At 46.4% G+C, this 16,177-nt stretch overlaps 1 protein-coding gene and 1 pseudogene across 2 annotated transcripts in view; one reads left to right on the forward strand and one right to left on the reverse strand.

The window, feature by feature from the left end:
- The window catches only part of fbxo46 (F-box protein 46), a 16,334-nt gene extending 9,687 nt beyond the window's left edge, over positions 1-6,647 (forward strand). For both annotated transcript variants that reach the window (XM_036961180.1, XM_021582150.2), the window contains one exon: positions 3,206-6,647. In XM_036961180.1, the coding sequence (XP_036817075.1) occupies positions 3,322-5,358 (2,037 nt within the window). In that variant the 5' untranslated portion in view covers positions 3,206-3,321 and the 3' untranslated portion in view covers positions 5,359-6,647. The remainder of the gene's footprint in view (positions 1-3,205) is intronic.
- A 1,704-nt stretch (positions 6,648-8,351) lies between these two features.
- LOC110503315 lies at positions 8,352-15,316 on the reverse strand (annotated as a pseudogene).
- Between the last annotated feature and the right edge of the window lie 861 nt (positions 15,317-16,177).

Below are 16,177 nucleotides of genomic sequence, written 5' to 3' on the forward strand. Positions count from 1 at the left end.
TTTTCCATCTGTTTGAATAGAGTTCGAAGCCGTTGCTTAGTCCTAATATTTAGGATAGAAAATAGTTAAACTGTGTACATATATGCCTTGATTTCTTAAATATAGATGCCTACTGTAGCTTTCATTAGACACCATATTTAACATCATCCTATGAACTTGGTGGCGCTCAAGGGTCCGGTTTTACATTGAAATGCTCTTATTTTCTCAAAGACGAAAGAAATAATCGAACTACAGGAAAAGCACATGTTGTTCAACTGAGAACTAGGCCTATACATTTTTATCTTTGGTACTAGAATCAGAAGTATGGAAATAGTGGAGCAATGGGGCATTGAAACAAGCTTTGGGCATCTTCATGATTCATCTTCACATGTAGGTCTATATTTAATAGTTAAATTCCAGGGATCATCCTTTGACGCTTGGGTCAGCCTAAAATCCTCTCAGAACAGTTTTGTATTGATAGGGTTTCTATTCAATGTTTACAGAGAAACTACAATTCACCATTATGGCGACCATTGTCCTGGCCCCTTTACAACCAACACTATTTGAGTGAGGGGGTTGGTGATGAACTCTTTTGATTGAAGCCAAATGGTGGAAAGAAACAACCTGATGAAGAGCTATAGTTTAAAAGGAGGGCCTCAATATCCGTTGCAGTTCAGCACAGTGCTGTTCACTGCCGGAGAAGCACAGCTGACAGACCAAACACTTCTATAGCCAGCTTGTCTGCTTGACCCTCTCGTGACAAAGGCACTCTGGGTTCATTTTATTGGGGGTGGGTGGTCCATTATCAGCCTCACCTTGGCACGGGCTACTGCTGTATTGTCCCTGCAGGCGCAGCCAAGGCGAGGGCCAGTGGCTGGAGTAATTTATCACCTCTCTGCATAGTCCACCATTCTCAAAGCCTCTGAGAGGGAGGATATCACTAGAGGCGAACGAGGGGCCTGTCTGAATTATGAGGAAAGCCTGGAATTAGGATTTTAGTTTAACAAGTGTTTTTCCCTGAAAGTATGTATGCCTAAACTTTTTTCTTCTCAATATTATATTTTCTCTTGTGATAGGAATGATGTCGTGCTAAACATTCCTTCACTGCCTGAGACTATTCTAACGGTGGTATTTTAGTGGGCGCAGATAGAAACGCAAGTTGTGGAATTGAAATGTATTCCGTGGCATTTTGACAACCGTTTTGTTTCTATACGTTCCCTGTTAAATCTGGAGCATTCTGTTATGATGTGGAGCCTGCTGAATATGCTCCAGCAGAAAGCCTCTGGATTGTTTGATGACTACATGATGGAGGAGTGAATCCTCCTGCATTTGTGTGTGTGTGTGTGTGGTTCAGCGGTCGGTCAGACAACTTGGGGAGCCAGTGAGAGACGAGCCTCTGGCACGGCACTCAGCTATTTCTGTACTGCCGCTTGGCATGGACAGGATTTGGAGGCTTAGGCAACAAACAAAAAAAAGCTTAAAACCAGCCTTAATTTGCAGGAATTGTTTCAAATGAGAGGGGAAAACCTGTGCAATGATAATGCAGTTTTTATCAGCTGTTGGGGAATACAGATTTTTGGCAAAGTATCGTCCTTGTTTTGGTCCATGGATATTACTTTGATACGATAAACGGTGTACTAGTCTCATGTCCTCATTTTGTGGACTCTGTCATCGTTCAGGCTATTACTCATTACCTGTTATTAAGCCAGTATAGACGTCTTTAAACATACTGCTTGTATTAGATGGTGTCTCCCTGCAGAGTTCAGCTTTGTTTCAGCTCGTATGGAAACACGTGTAGAATAGAACCACATACTGCATGCCGTTTATTACTATTGTAGCATTTTACTACCCTCTGGTCATCAGCCGCCTTACTTCCTAAATAAATTGCAGGGGATATTGTGGGATCGCAGTCAGTAAATAGGCTATGACTACAGGATGGATTATAGCCACTGACTCCAGCTTCTGGGTGACTGGTAGTGCGACTGCCATCCTCTCCTCCATCTCTCCATCTTCTGAAGCAACGTTGGTGGCTCTAAATAGTAGATACTGGTCAATAGAGAGGGAATCTGACTGGAGACAAATGAATCACTCACTGTCTGCTTCAGGAAGTGCCAGTGTTTGTTTCAAAGATGGACAAACAGACTGACACTCACTGTCCCTGTTACGCCAACCAATATTTTTATGTGGGGGGGGTAAAAACGGAGTGGGGTGGTGGCCCTGGGATGTACTTCATACAGGGTGTAATCTGCAGGCTCTTAGCTGGAGCTGTGTGATTTATAAAGCCCTTAATCAACCCAGGAGTACGCGCGTACACACACACGCGTACACACACACACACACACACACACGCGTACACACACACACACACACACACACACACACACAGCCTGTGCAGGATCTCTTTTACAGATGAGCCCTGCATAAATACATCACACATACAATGTACATAACAAGAAAAACAGACACATTTGTCAACATAGAGGTCTAAAGGTCTCGTTGAAACAGTTTTGCACCACTTGTTCCTCTTAAGCACTCAGTGTCACATTTTTGGCAGGGTAACATGAAATGGCACAGGCACCCCGGGTAAACAGTTTTCCTGCAGGCCGCAGCCAAGATCCTTTAGACTCTGCCTGGCAGGCAATATCAATTCCACTACTCTCCCCTTCTAAAAATAGACTAGGCATATGCTTTCCTTGTTCTTCCTCATCTCCTATTAGGCAGGTCCTCTTTTGAAGTGTCAGGATGGGAATCCATTAGCTCTTTTATTCCTCCCTTCATCTGCCCCAGACACAAGGCCCTGAAATGGAAGCCTTTAATTAGATTGAAAGCCTTCAAGGCGAGATAATTGACTAATTGAGTTTAGCTGTTGAGGCTGTCTGAAAGCACGAGTCCTCCTGACTTCCTTGTGCACTGCGACTTGGTTTCTGAACCACCAAGAGGCTAGAAGCTGACTTGCTGTACTCTTGCTGTAATGAATGGCTAGAAGGTGTGACATTTGATCCAGTGAGTGTCTCACCCTTCCATAGAGGTCACAGAATTAGAATTAGGTGACTTCGGTATTTAGTACTAATGCAACATGTAGAATGCATGGGAAGAAATTGGCCCTCAAATGAGATTTTTAGATGTGTAATGTAATACAACTTGATGACATGACTCATGTTTATCTCCCCCGGCTAGATGACCTATGATGGTTAATGTTGTAATACTCCTCTCCCTCTCTCTACAGATTGAATGCCCTCTTCCTGTGACGGTGCCTACTGGCTCGCACAGAGAGAATGAGTGGCGTGGTGCACAGCAGATGCCCAGCCTAGACGCCGCTGATATGCTTCCCTCTGGCCCGTGATGGACCGAGATACCTTCTCCCACATCCGACTGTGGTGCCCACGCCCCTTTGGCACCTACTCCCAGAACAAGCCCCGAAGCACGGGTACGGGGGGCAGTGGGGCAGCCCCCTCCCTCTGCAAGGCTGACACTGCGGGGCACACGTCGCTGGAGGCCGGGGGAGGCGTGGATGGCCAGGAGGAGGAGGATGCCGGCTCCGAGAACACTCCCCCAGACGCCGACCCGGCATCGGCACCGCAGGCCCCATCCACCCCTCCCGGCGCCACACAGATGGAGGATGGGAGGGTGCTGCTGGACACCTGGTACGTCATCAAGCCAGGCAACACCAAGGAGAAGATTGCCTTCTTCGTGGCCCACCAGTTCAGTGGGGTGGGCCTGCCTCGACCCAGTGCCATAAAGGTGAAAGGGAACTGGGCCACGGACTGCACTAAGGCCAAGCGTAGGCGGCGCTGCTCCTCCTATGACCCCCCCGCCCGGGCCCACGTCATTTCCGCCCCCCCGCCCCCAGAGCCCTCCACCCTAGAGGACCTCCCCGGCGTGAGTGAGACTGACCTGCTGTCTGTGGCGGAGATGGTGGCCCTGGTAGAGCAGCGTACAGCCGTGGCCCTGCAGGGCATGGTGGCCCAGGGACAGACTGCCCCAGAAGACCCCGAGCACACACTCCTGCGGGGCACAGTCTCCGACCCCAGCCCCATGGTGTTCCTGTCAGAGAGCCCTGACCCCCCACACCCCTCGCATGGTGCCCTGGAGGAGGAGGAGCAGCAGGAGTCGCGGCGTGTGGCTCAGGTTGTAGCCCACTTTGAGTCCCAACATCAACTCCTGGAGAACACATTGAGGCCCGCGTCGGGCCTGGACTCTCCCAGGGAGAGGGAGCGGAGCGGGGACTCTGGCAGCGCCGGGCCCACCCACGGCCGAGGCGAAGTGAGGATAGCCTTCCGGGTGTCCAGCCTGGATCCTCGCTCGCAGTCGGAGCCCGCAGGCCGGCCCCGCTGCATGTTCATGAGCTGTGGGGGAGGAGGGGGGCAGGTGGGGGCCCGGGCCAACGAGAAGATCACCTGTGATCTCTACCAGCTGGTCAGCCCCTCGTCACTTGACCCCAGCCTCCTGCTGGCCGGCTCTCCAAAAGCTGACCCCCATGGGGAGGGCCATACGGACCGGCCAGACTCCAGCAGCCCTGACCCCAGCCAGGAGCTCGGCTCTGGGGAGAAGAAGCATGTGGCCCGGGAGAGGGTGACTGGCTTCCACGTGGAGGTGGTGGTCACGGGTGCTGTGGACCAGTGTGTGTTCTATGGCAAGGACAGCACAGAGAATGTGCAAGAGGAGACGGTGTGTTTCGCCATGCCCAGTGGGGTCAGCCCTGCCGACGGCTCAGAGGACCCCCCTCCAGGCCAGCTGTTCTTCCTGCAGCCCCAGAGAGGGTCTGACGAGGACTGTGGCACCGGCAGCAGCAGTGGAATGTGCTCTTTGGACTGCACCAATAACAACAATCCTGCTGGGGATGCTGCTGACCGGCCGGACTCCCCCCTGGCCGGCGTGGAGGACTGCTCGGACCCCTCCCTGTGCCGTCTCTACCGCCACGTCTCTCACGACTTCCTGGAGATCCGCTTCCAGATCCAGCGGCTGCTGGAGCCTCGTCAGTACATGCTGCTACTGCCCGACCACATCATGGTCAACATCTTCAGCTACCTGCCCACCCGCTCGCTGGCCGCCCTCAAGTGCACCTGCTACGACTTCAAGGTTCTGATTGAGACGTACGGTGTGCCCGCCACCGACTCGCGCTGGAACCAGGACCCGCTGTACCGCGACGACCCCTGCAAGCAGTGCAAGCGGCAGTACGAACGGGGCGACGTGTCTCTCTGCCGCTGGCACCCCAAACCTTACCACCACGACCTGCCTTATGGACGCTCCTATTGGATGTGCTGCCGGCGCACGGACAAGGACACACCAGGCTGCTGCGTGGGGCTGCATGACAACAACTGGGTACTGCAGCCCTGCGAGCTGGTGCAGACCCGCGCTAAGAGGGAGGACGGGAGGTAAAGGGGGCCCTTCCTGGGTCCCAGAACCCCTCTTACTCCCTCTAGACCCACTGCACCTGGTGGCACGCTACAGACCAGGGTTGGGGTCCTCTCCTGTGTTGTCAGCGCTCTCTCTGCTCGCTATCACCTTGTTCTTAGCAGTCGACTAGCTCCCTACTCGGTTGTTAGTACATGTGAAAACTGGACACCTGATGAGTGGGCCCATGTTGGTGGTATGGTATGGTGCTCTGTGTGCATGAGGCCTGATGCTCAACGTTTCTGCCTATTGGTCAACTGACAGTTACGTCCTAGCCATGCTGTCAGTACTGGAGCTGACCCCAACCTTACTGACCAGAGGCCCAGCCACTGAGGACTAACTGGCTGGCTCACAGAGGGAGTCTGTGAAAGTTTTTAAAGGTCCAATGCAGCTGTTTTTATCTCAATATCAAATCATTGCTGGGTAACAATTAAGTACCTTACTGTGATTGTGTTCAATTAAAATGGTCGAAAAGAAAAAATAGCATCTTGGCAAAGAGCATTTTCTGAAACAAGAATGTTTGCTTGGACTGTCTGGTTGGGTCTGGTTGGGGAGGGAAAACTGAGCTGTAGCTGTTGCTGGCAGAGGTTTTCAACTCGTTCTTATTGCTCTATTAACTAGTGATGTCACCAGGCAGGCCAAAAATCCATCCCACCAAAACAGGCTGAAATTTCCAACAGCTCTTAGACTAAAAGGGCTTTAACTCACATTTTCACAATTGCACAGTATAATTCCAACCTCTGTGCAAAAATGTATATAAAACACAGGAAATCATGTTTGACTGCACTGGGCCTTTAATGATTGAGACTTTTTTAACAGTGTGGGGGCAAGAGAAGGCAAAGTGTCACTTTGCAAAGCTCTGGTGTCACTTTGTACAATGGTTTTGACAGCTTGATATCAATGCTTTAGTTTTTTTTGGTGTATGAGCGAATGTTTGCTGTTTTTTGAGGACTATGTTCTCCCTCCCGCCTCTATTTTCTTGCCCCTCCCTCCCCACTAACCCCCAGTCCCAACTCCCTGCTAGTTGGCAGAGGGCAGTCTTTGCGTCAATGTGGGTGAAAAGAAACCCTGACCATCTCTCTACACCAGCTTCCAGCCTTAACCCCGCTGGTCCCACTCACACTCCCTAAATCTGCAAAACCTTGACAAATACAGTATAGAGAACTTTGTTCACTTGACTCCTCACCGGGTATTGGGAGACCACTGTAGGTTTCAGATGTACAATGCTAATGGGAATATGTGCTTCTCAAATAAACAGAAATGATTAACTGGAATATGACCCCTGACGTTTCTTTCTGCATGATGACTTGTTGGTAACTTTTGATGGGCCTACACTGTAGCAACTTCTAAATGAAAAATCTATTGATTTCATTTAGATTTGAAATTGTCTTGCGGAGGACAGTGACACTTGATATGCAATGGCATCATGTGGCCACTAGAGGGGAGACGTGTATGGTAATGTCCAGGTTTAGCAAAGGAGTGTGGATTATTGGTAATCATACCCAATTTCATAACAATATTACAAGGAAAAGTCCTACAAAGGACTATTTTTCATGAGTAGATGCACATATGTATACTAACAAAAGGTATGAGACATACAATTTGGTTTAATTCAGAATCTAGTGAAAATGATTATCAATGGTCACAATGCCGTTTTTTACTAGCCCCCTCATGCATAGTAACTGCCACAGCCATCATAACCAGGGCATTAGCATCAACAACATTCTTCCAGAAGGGCTCCTCACTGATGTCAGGAAGCTCTTTGGATGCCTCAACCTCCTGTGAGCTCTGGGCCTGTGAGCTGCTGATGCCACAGAACCAGCCAATGAGACAACAGATATGGGTTCTTCAGCATCCACTAGCAAAGGAAAGAAATCAAAACAAGGTTATGGGCTTGTTAGACTTTGCAGGTGAGTCAAGACTGACTGATCTACAAATCACCTTGCATAATAAATACATTTTAGATCAGTCAGTCAATTTACCCACAATGCATCATGGATTAGATCTGCTCGACTGCGCCATGTGTAGTGGATGTTTCTCATACCTGGGCTGTCAGACTTCTCTGCTTTTCTCCTCTGCCTCCCTGCCTGCTATCCTCCCCAGCACTTCAGTTCCATCAGACCTCACTCAGAGCATTATATGGGGAGATGCATACCACCACAGGCTTATAAGTTCTCATAATAGTGGGTAAGAGTCCCCTGCATTAATGATATGGATGCAGGCATTTGATAAAACAGTGTTGAGGCAAGCGCTCACCTGTTGTCTATGGCCAGTGTACAGTAGCTGACAAGCAGCACCAGGATGGAGGTGCAGAAGAAGAGGAGCACAGTGAAGTAGAGGTAATAGACTCCACACACCAGAGTGGGGCAGTGAGGGGAACAGGCAGCTGCCTGAGCCAAACCAAAACTCTGGCCCCATATGGCACAGCCCATAGCTAGGTTCCCCCCCATCAGGCCCCAAAACACCCCTGAAAGAAACAAATGTAAATTTAGTACCAAAGTAATCAAAGAAGCAAAAGTTGATCCAGTGGTATATGTCTGCATTCACAGTCTCAGAGTAGGAGTGCTGATCTAGAATCAGTTTGGCATTTTTGATTAAGGTTTTATTAAGGGGGGTCTAATCTGAGATCGGCAGTACTACCTTCAGATGCCTTGTGAATACAGGCCCAGATGTCTTTCATACTCAACAATGCTTTCCCTATGTCATCTCACAACAATTTGCTCTGTAACTAGAAAACACACCCTCTGACCTCACCCGCTCATTGACCCTCTTCACAAACACAGCCAGGAAGAAGACTAAGGCGATGGGAGGGGCCAGGTAGCTGGTCACTGATTGGATGTATTCAAACAGTTGACCGCTCTGGGCCGCCTGGACCACAGGGATCCAGCAGATACTGACGGGTACGATGACGAGGACCCGCACTCTCAGAGGGCGAGACGGAGTGAGAGGCAGCCATTTTATTGGAGCGTACGTTATATTGACCTACTCCAGCAAATGGTCTGGGAGAGCTGAACTTTTCTACATAAACCAAGTTTTCCTATTTAAACCAAGTGAAAAAAGGACCATACCTGCCAACGACCATGAGCTTGCTCTCTCTGGTCTGCGGTCTGAAGCGGGTCCAGATGTCCATGGTGAACAGGGTGCTGCTGCTGTTGAAGATGGAAGCCAGGGAGCTCATCAGGACCACCAGCATGACCGCCAGCATCAGGCCCCTCAGACCTGGGGGAGAGGAGGGGGAAGGAAGATTAAGGTAAGATGATGGGAGAGCTAAAAACCTTGGTAGCCATCGACACACAACTGCACGCAGTAAATTATGTGTAAAAATAACAATTATACAGTAAAAGTGTCACCCAGATCTGAGCAACTAGTTCAGCAGAGAAGAGAGACTTCTCACCATTGGGCATCACAGAGACCACCAGTTTGGGGTAGGCGATGTTGGAGCAGCCCACCTCCGTCCCACACACTTCTGGCACCACACAACCCACCTCATCTGTCAACAGAGAGAGAAGACAGGCTCTGTCACCATGGAGCCCATAATGACAGGAGGAAAAGAGAGGGAACACCACACACACACACACACACACACACACACCCCCCCTTCAGGGTAAAAGAAAAAGGCATAAAAAGTTTGACAAACTGTTATTAATTTAGGTTTTTGTTGCTGTGTGCTTTGCTTCCCTGTTAATGAACCTAAAATATCAAACTCTCCAATCCTCTCTGTAAATCCTATGACGGCATATTTTGGGAACTCACCTGGGAAGAACATGCGGCTGATCATTCCAGGGAACACCATAAGGAACCTGGGGAGCAGTTTCAGGTACCCACACATGATGCAGACGCCTTCACATGGGTCAGACTGCAGGCCGCCAGGCAGCGCTGCATGATCACCTATACACAGACATGGGGGAAGATCCCAGATCAACTCAACCAACGATTCAATATTTCTGTCTGATCCATGTTGTTTCACATCCATCTAATTTAAGTATCTCTCACCATAGCAACAGAATGAGCAGAGCAGACAGCAACATTATGTAACACATGCAAATGAGATTGTCAGCAATGTGCCAACTCAAATCTAATCACAGTTTTGAATGGGCCATCTACAGTGAATGCAATATGAAATAAACGCACATATGAATTCCATCCACTGTGTTCCTATGAGCTTATTTACCTGGTCGGTGCACCAACACCAGCCGCCCACGATGGTGATGCCAAAGAGGACCCCCGGCCAGGGCAGGTCCCAGCAGCTGGAAGGCGTCGTTTTCAGGGGTGAAGCACTGGGGGGAGATGTTGTAGAGCTGGGGCTCCAGGGACTGGTACATGGAGGGCAGTGCTAACCTGTACTTCTCCAGCAGAGCATTGTAGCCCCCCACCTCAAAGAAGGCTAAGGACAGGAAGAGAAAGGAAGAGGGACACACACACACACTGTCACATAGGTTACAGAGGTCAGGAGGAGTGGACTGGGGGATGTATAGTGGCTTGCGAAAGTATTCACACCCCTTAGGCATTTTTTCTATTTTGTTGCTTTACAACCTGGAATTATAATGGATTTTGTAGGGGTTTGTATCATTTGATTTACACAACATGCCTACCACTTTGAAGATGCAAAAAATGTATTGTGAATCAAAGAAATAATACAACAAAAACTGAAAACTTGAGCGTGCATAACTATTCACCTCCCCAACGTCTATACTTTGTAGAGCCACCTTTTGCAGCAATTACAGCTGCAAGTCTCTTGGAGTATGTCTCTATAAGCTTGGAACATCTAGCCACTGGGATTTTTGCCCATTTTTTAAGGCAAAACTGCTCCAGCTCCTTCAAGTTGGGTGGGTTCCGCTGGTGTACAGCAGTCTTTAAGTCATACCACAGATTCTCAATTGGATTGAGGTCTGGGCTTTAACTAGGCCATTCCAAGACATTTAAATGTTTCCCCTTACACCACTCGAGTGTTGCTTTAGCAGTATGCTTAGGGTCATTGTCCTGCTGAAAGATGAACCTCTGTTCCAGTCTCAAATCGCTTGAAGACAAACAGGTTTCAAGAATTTCCCTGTATTTAGCTCCATCCATCATTCCTTCAATTCTGACCAGTTTCCCAGTCCCTGCTGATGAAAAACATCCCCACAGCCTGATGCGGCCACTACCATGCTTCATTGTGGGGATGGTGTTCTTAGGGTGATGAGAGGTGTTGGGTTTGCGCTAGACATAGCGTTTTCCTTGATGGTGAAAAAGCTCCATTTTAGTCTCATCTGACCAGAACACCTTCTTCCATATGTTTGGGGAGTCTCCCACATGCCTTCTGGGGAACACCAAACATGTTTGCTTATTTCTTTCCTTAAGCAATTACTTTTTTTCTGGCCACTCTTCTGTAAAGCCCAGCTCTGTGGAGTGTACGGCTTAAAATGATCCTATGGACAGATACTCCAATCCGCCTGAGATAAGGCAGAGCTCTACCTAGCAAAGACTTATAGATGATCTTTGTTGCCTCTCTAATTAATGCCCTCCTTGCCTGGTCTGTGAGTTTTGGTGGGCGGCCCTCTCTTGGCAGGTTTGTTGTGGTGCCATATACTTTCCATTTTTTATAATGGATTTAATGGTGCTCCGTGGGATGTTCAAAGTTTCAGATACTTTTTTATAACTCAACCCTGAACTGTACTTCTCCACAACTTTGTCCCTGACCTGTTTGGAGAGCTCCTTGGTCTTCATGGTGCCGCTTGCTTGATGGTGCCCTTTGCTTAGTGGTGTTGCAGACTCTTTAGCCTTTCAGAACAGGTGTATATATACTGAGATCATGTGACAGATCATGTGACACTTAGATTGCACACAGGTGGACTTTATTTAACTAATTATGTGACTTCTGAAGGTAATTGGTTGCACCAGATCTTATTTAGGGGCTGCATAGCAAAGGATGTGAATACAGTTGAAGTCTGAAGTTTACATGCACCTTAGCCAAATACATTTAAACTCAGTTTTTCACAATTCCTGACATTTAATCCTAGTAAAAATCCACTGTCTTAGGTCAATTATAATCACCACTTAATTTTAAGAATGTGAAATGTCAGAATAATAGTAGAGAGAATGATTTATGTCAGCTTTTATTTCTTTCATCACATTCCCAGTGGGTCATAAGTTTACATGCACTTAATTGGTATTTGGTAACAATGCCTTTAAATTGTTTAACTTGGGTCAAACGTTTTGGGTAGCCTTCCACAAGCTTCCCACAATAAGTTGGGTGAATTCTGACCCATTCCTCCTGACAGAGCTGGTGTAACTGAGTCAGGTTTGTCGGCCTGCTCGCTCCCATACGCTTTTCCAGGTCTGCCCACAAATTTTCTATAGGATTGAGGTGAGGGCTTTGAGATGGCCACTCCAATACTTTGACTTTGTTGTCCTTAAGCCATTTTGCCACAACTTTGATAGTATGCTTGGGGTCATTGTCCATTTGGAAGACCCATTTGCGACCAAGCTTTAACTTCCTGACTGATGTCTTGAGATGTTGTGGAGGTCATGGCTGATTTCTTTAGATTTTCTCATGATTTCAAGCAAAGAGGCACTGAGTTTGAAGGTAGGCCTTGAAATATATCCACATCATTTTCTCCCCTCATGATGCCATTTATTTTGGAAGCGCAACAATCCCTCCTGCAGCAAAGAAACCCCACAACATGATGCTGCCACCCCCGTGCTTCACGGTTGGGATGGAGTTCTTCGGGTTGCAAGCCTCCCCCTTTTTCCTCCAAACATAACGATGGTCATTATGGCCAAATAGTTATATTTTTGTTCCATCAGACCAGAGGACATTCCTCCAAAAGGTATGATCTTTGTCCCCATGTGCAGTTGCAAACCATAGTCTTTTGGAGCAGTGGCTTCTTCCTTGCTGAGCTGCCTTTCAGGTTATGGCGATATAGGACTTAGGATAGGATATTAGGATATAGGATATAGATAATTTTGTACCTTCTGCATCTTCACAAGGTCCTTTGCTGTTGTTCTGGGATTGATTTGCACTTTTCACACCAAAGTATGTTCATCTCTAGGAGACAGAACTCGTCTCCTTCCTGAGCGGTATGACGGTTGCGTAGTCCAATGGTGTTTATACTTGCGTACTATTGTTTGAACAGATGAACATGGTACCTTCAGGTGTTTCGAAATTGCTCCCAAGGATGAACCAGACTTGTGGAGGTCTACCATTTTTTTCTGAGGTCTTGGCTGATTTCTTTTGATTTTCTCATGATGTCAAGCAAAGAGGCACTGAGTTTGAAGGTAGGCCTTGAAATACATCCACAGGTACACCTCCAATTGACTCAAATGATGTCAATTAGCCTATCAGAAGCTTCTGAAGCCATAACATCATTTTCTGGAATTTTCCAAGCTGTTTAAAGGCATAGTCAACTTAGTGTATGTAAACTTCTGACCCACTGGAATTGTGATACAGTGAATTATAAGTGAAATAATCTGTCTGTGAACAATTGTTGGAAAAATGACTTGTGTCATGCACAAAGTAGATCTAACCGACTTGCCAAACTATAGTTTGTTAACTAGAAATGTGTGGAGTGGTTGAAAAACAAGTTTTAATGAGTTTTAATGAGTGTATGTAAACTTCTGACTTCAACTGTACATATGCACGCCCCACTTTTCCGTTTTTTTATATTTTTTACATTTTACTTCACCAATTTGGACTATTTTGTGTATTTCCATTACATGAAATCCACATAAAATTCCATTTAAATTATAGGTTGTAAAGCAACAAAATAGTAAAAATGCCAAGGGGGATGAATACTTTTGCAAGGCACTGTATAGTGGGTCTACAGTTTTTTTATTTTTTATTTAACTAGGCAAGTCAGTTAAGAACAAATTCATAATTTTCAATGACGGCCGCCCCAGGGCAGCCTAGTGTGAGGCTGGATCAAGGAAGTGGTTTACTAAAGGTGGTGAATGCGAGAGGAGGGAGGGAGGTTGGATGAAGGAGGGAGGGAGTGAGAGAGTGAGTAAGGAAGGGCTGCACTAACAGATCCACTAGACACAGCAACTAATTCATCATGACCAGTTGAGTCATGAGTTTAAAACATTTATTAAAGTGTCATTCCACAATGACAGAATAGTTGACAATACAAAATACACATTTTAAAAGTCACATTGTGGACCACTCAAGTAGAGTTGCGACACTAAATGCAGTCATAGTCAAAACATGGTACAGTATTTCATTTGGAGGTACACTATCTATATAATACATAACATCATCTATACATCATTGGTATCAGTTATTATACATTACGTCATCCATACGCATGTAAGCATAAACAAAAAGTACAGTAGATAAAAAGACATTTAAGCACAGATATAGAAACATCTCCATTTCTTGTTACTCCGTCATGCGTTGAGAAACAAGTGGAGTCAACAAGGTGGAATGTGTTTGGACTCTGGACACAGGACTCTAAACTTACCGAAACCTGTGAGGCTGAAGGCGCCAGCGATGATAACGAATGTATGGACGGTGTCTGTGTACATCAGAGCAGCTAGGCCCCCTAGTGAGCAAAACAGATCATTACAGATGAACACATTTCAAGTTACAATGTCACATACAGTGAAACGGCTTTCTTGCAAACTCAAAACCCAACAATGCAATAATCATTAACAATGTAGTAATAGAGAAAAACACACGAGAAATAAGAATAAGAAATATTAAATACACAAAGTAAGCAAGCAAGCATACTATATACAGGAAATATTTTTTAAAGTCAGTTCCAATACCATATTTACATGTGCACGGATACTGGAGTGACTGAGGTAGATATGCATAGAGGTAAGGTAACTAGGCAACAATAACCCAGTTGATGAACAAACTACAGAGGTCATCTAGGACAGGGTTTCCCAAAATGTGCACACAGGGAGGGCCCCAGGACCGAGTTTGGGAACTTTTTATCCAGGACAGTGATTCCAAACTCCAGTCCTCCAGTACCCCCAACATCACACATTTTCATTGTAGCCCTGTACAAAAAACACCTGATTCAACTTGTCAAGGGTTTGATGATAAGTTGACAAGTAGAATCAGCTGTGCTTGTGGGTCGAGGGTAACAGACAAAATGCTTAAGGCCCTGTTTTTATCCTATGGTTAATCTTTTCCAAACATGACCTCTCTTTAATCGTGGACAGCCTTTTCTACCACAAGTAATGAAAGCGTTTTGTGTATAATTTGATCAAACAGATGTTACCTGTGACTGTGTACAGAGCTGTGATGGAGAGGAGGGCTATCACAGCCACATCGATGTTCCAGCCTAGAGCCTGCTGTATGAACACAGCCCCGGAGAACATGTCCACCCGGAGAGACAGAGACGAGGAGACAGTCAGACTGGTCCACGGGTATGTTTATATCGCAATGCCTTTCATACCTCAATCAAACGTACAGAACTCAGGAGACTTGGAAATACCACAGATACTATCAATATTGAAGAAAATGTAATGATAAAGGACTGTGGCGGACGTTTATAGCATGTTACAAACAGTGCCTCATAGTGTTGTCCCAGACCAGGGCTCTCCAACCCTGTTCCTGGAGAGCCGCCCTCCTGTGGGTTTTCGCTGTAACTCCAGTTGTAACTAACCCATCAACCAGCTAATAATTAGAATCAGGTGCACTAGATTAAGGTTGGAGCGAAGACCTACACAACGGTAGCTCTCCAGGAACAGGGTTCGGGAGCCCTGTCCAACACTCACAGAGATCTTGGTGAAGATGTAGAGGAACAGAGAAATGACGGAGAGGTACAAACTGATCCTGGTTTCCCCAAACCTCTTCTTCAGGTACTGAGGCATTGTAATTACCTAAGCAACAAGAAATGCAGAAATTACCAATCGACACAAATCTCTCCAGTATGCCATGTTAGCTGGCATACAATGGTCTTGTGTAACTTACCCCCACTGTGAGGTAGACAGGGACAAATAGCCATCCCAATAGGAGCACAAGAAACCAGGCCTGGGTAGAGAGAGTGCTCCAATGTCAGAAGAATCTCAATTTCCTGATCAGCACATATTAGAAAGTATTGTCACTGTGTTGTGTACTCGAAACCCTGTAACAACATGTCATAACATCTTTTTTAGGCGTCAAATTATACTTACGTTCCACGCAAATCCCCCCACAGCAATTCCACCTGCTGCTCTGGTACCAGCAAGGCCCACAAAGTGGCCGCTACCAATATTACTGGCAAACAGTGACGCTACAACCTAGAGAGAGTGAGAGAAGGGGGAGAACTGTTAAAGGAAAAACACATCGTCGTGATGATGTAACACGTTGCTTCTTGAAAATCCTGGCTCTTGAAAACTTGTCTGCTGACATGCAAAATGCTTTTGGACTAATGAAACAAATATCCCAAAATGATTTTGGAGTGGTACTGTCCTCTCGCATACAGGCTGTAATATAGACAATGGGACTGAGCAAGACAAGAAAGGTGACTGCAGTCCCAAAGGGTTAGCTAAAATACAGGTTAATAAGGGTTCAAATACACGAGTTGGCAAAGAGGTTAAAGATGAAGTTGAACTCACTGGCCACCAAATCATGGTCCGTCCTGCCAAAAGTACCCTCCCACAGTGCCACTGTTGGTCTGAAACATAGACTGGAAGACGGGACATTCCCTGGATGTAAGCCCTAAGCAGTGGTTTACCTCATGACGTATGCTTACTCTACAGTATTGCATATGTCAATAAATGGAGCTATACAAATACCCAGTTTGACATATGACATCATTATGATAAATTACACACGGAGAGAATCAGGTATAATTTAAAACTATGTATTTTGTATTCAAAACTAAACTCAGCAAAA

The sequence above is a fragment of the Oncorhynchus mykiss genome, chromosome 24 (genome assembly GCF_013265735.2).
Source record: "Oncorhynchus mykiss isolate Arlee chromosome 24, USDA_OmykA_1.1, whole genome shotgun sequence".
In the NCBI taxonomy this organism is placed as follows: Eukaryota; Metazoa; Chordata; class Actinopteri; order Salmoniformes; family Salmonidae; genus Oncorhynchus; species Oncorhynchus mykiss.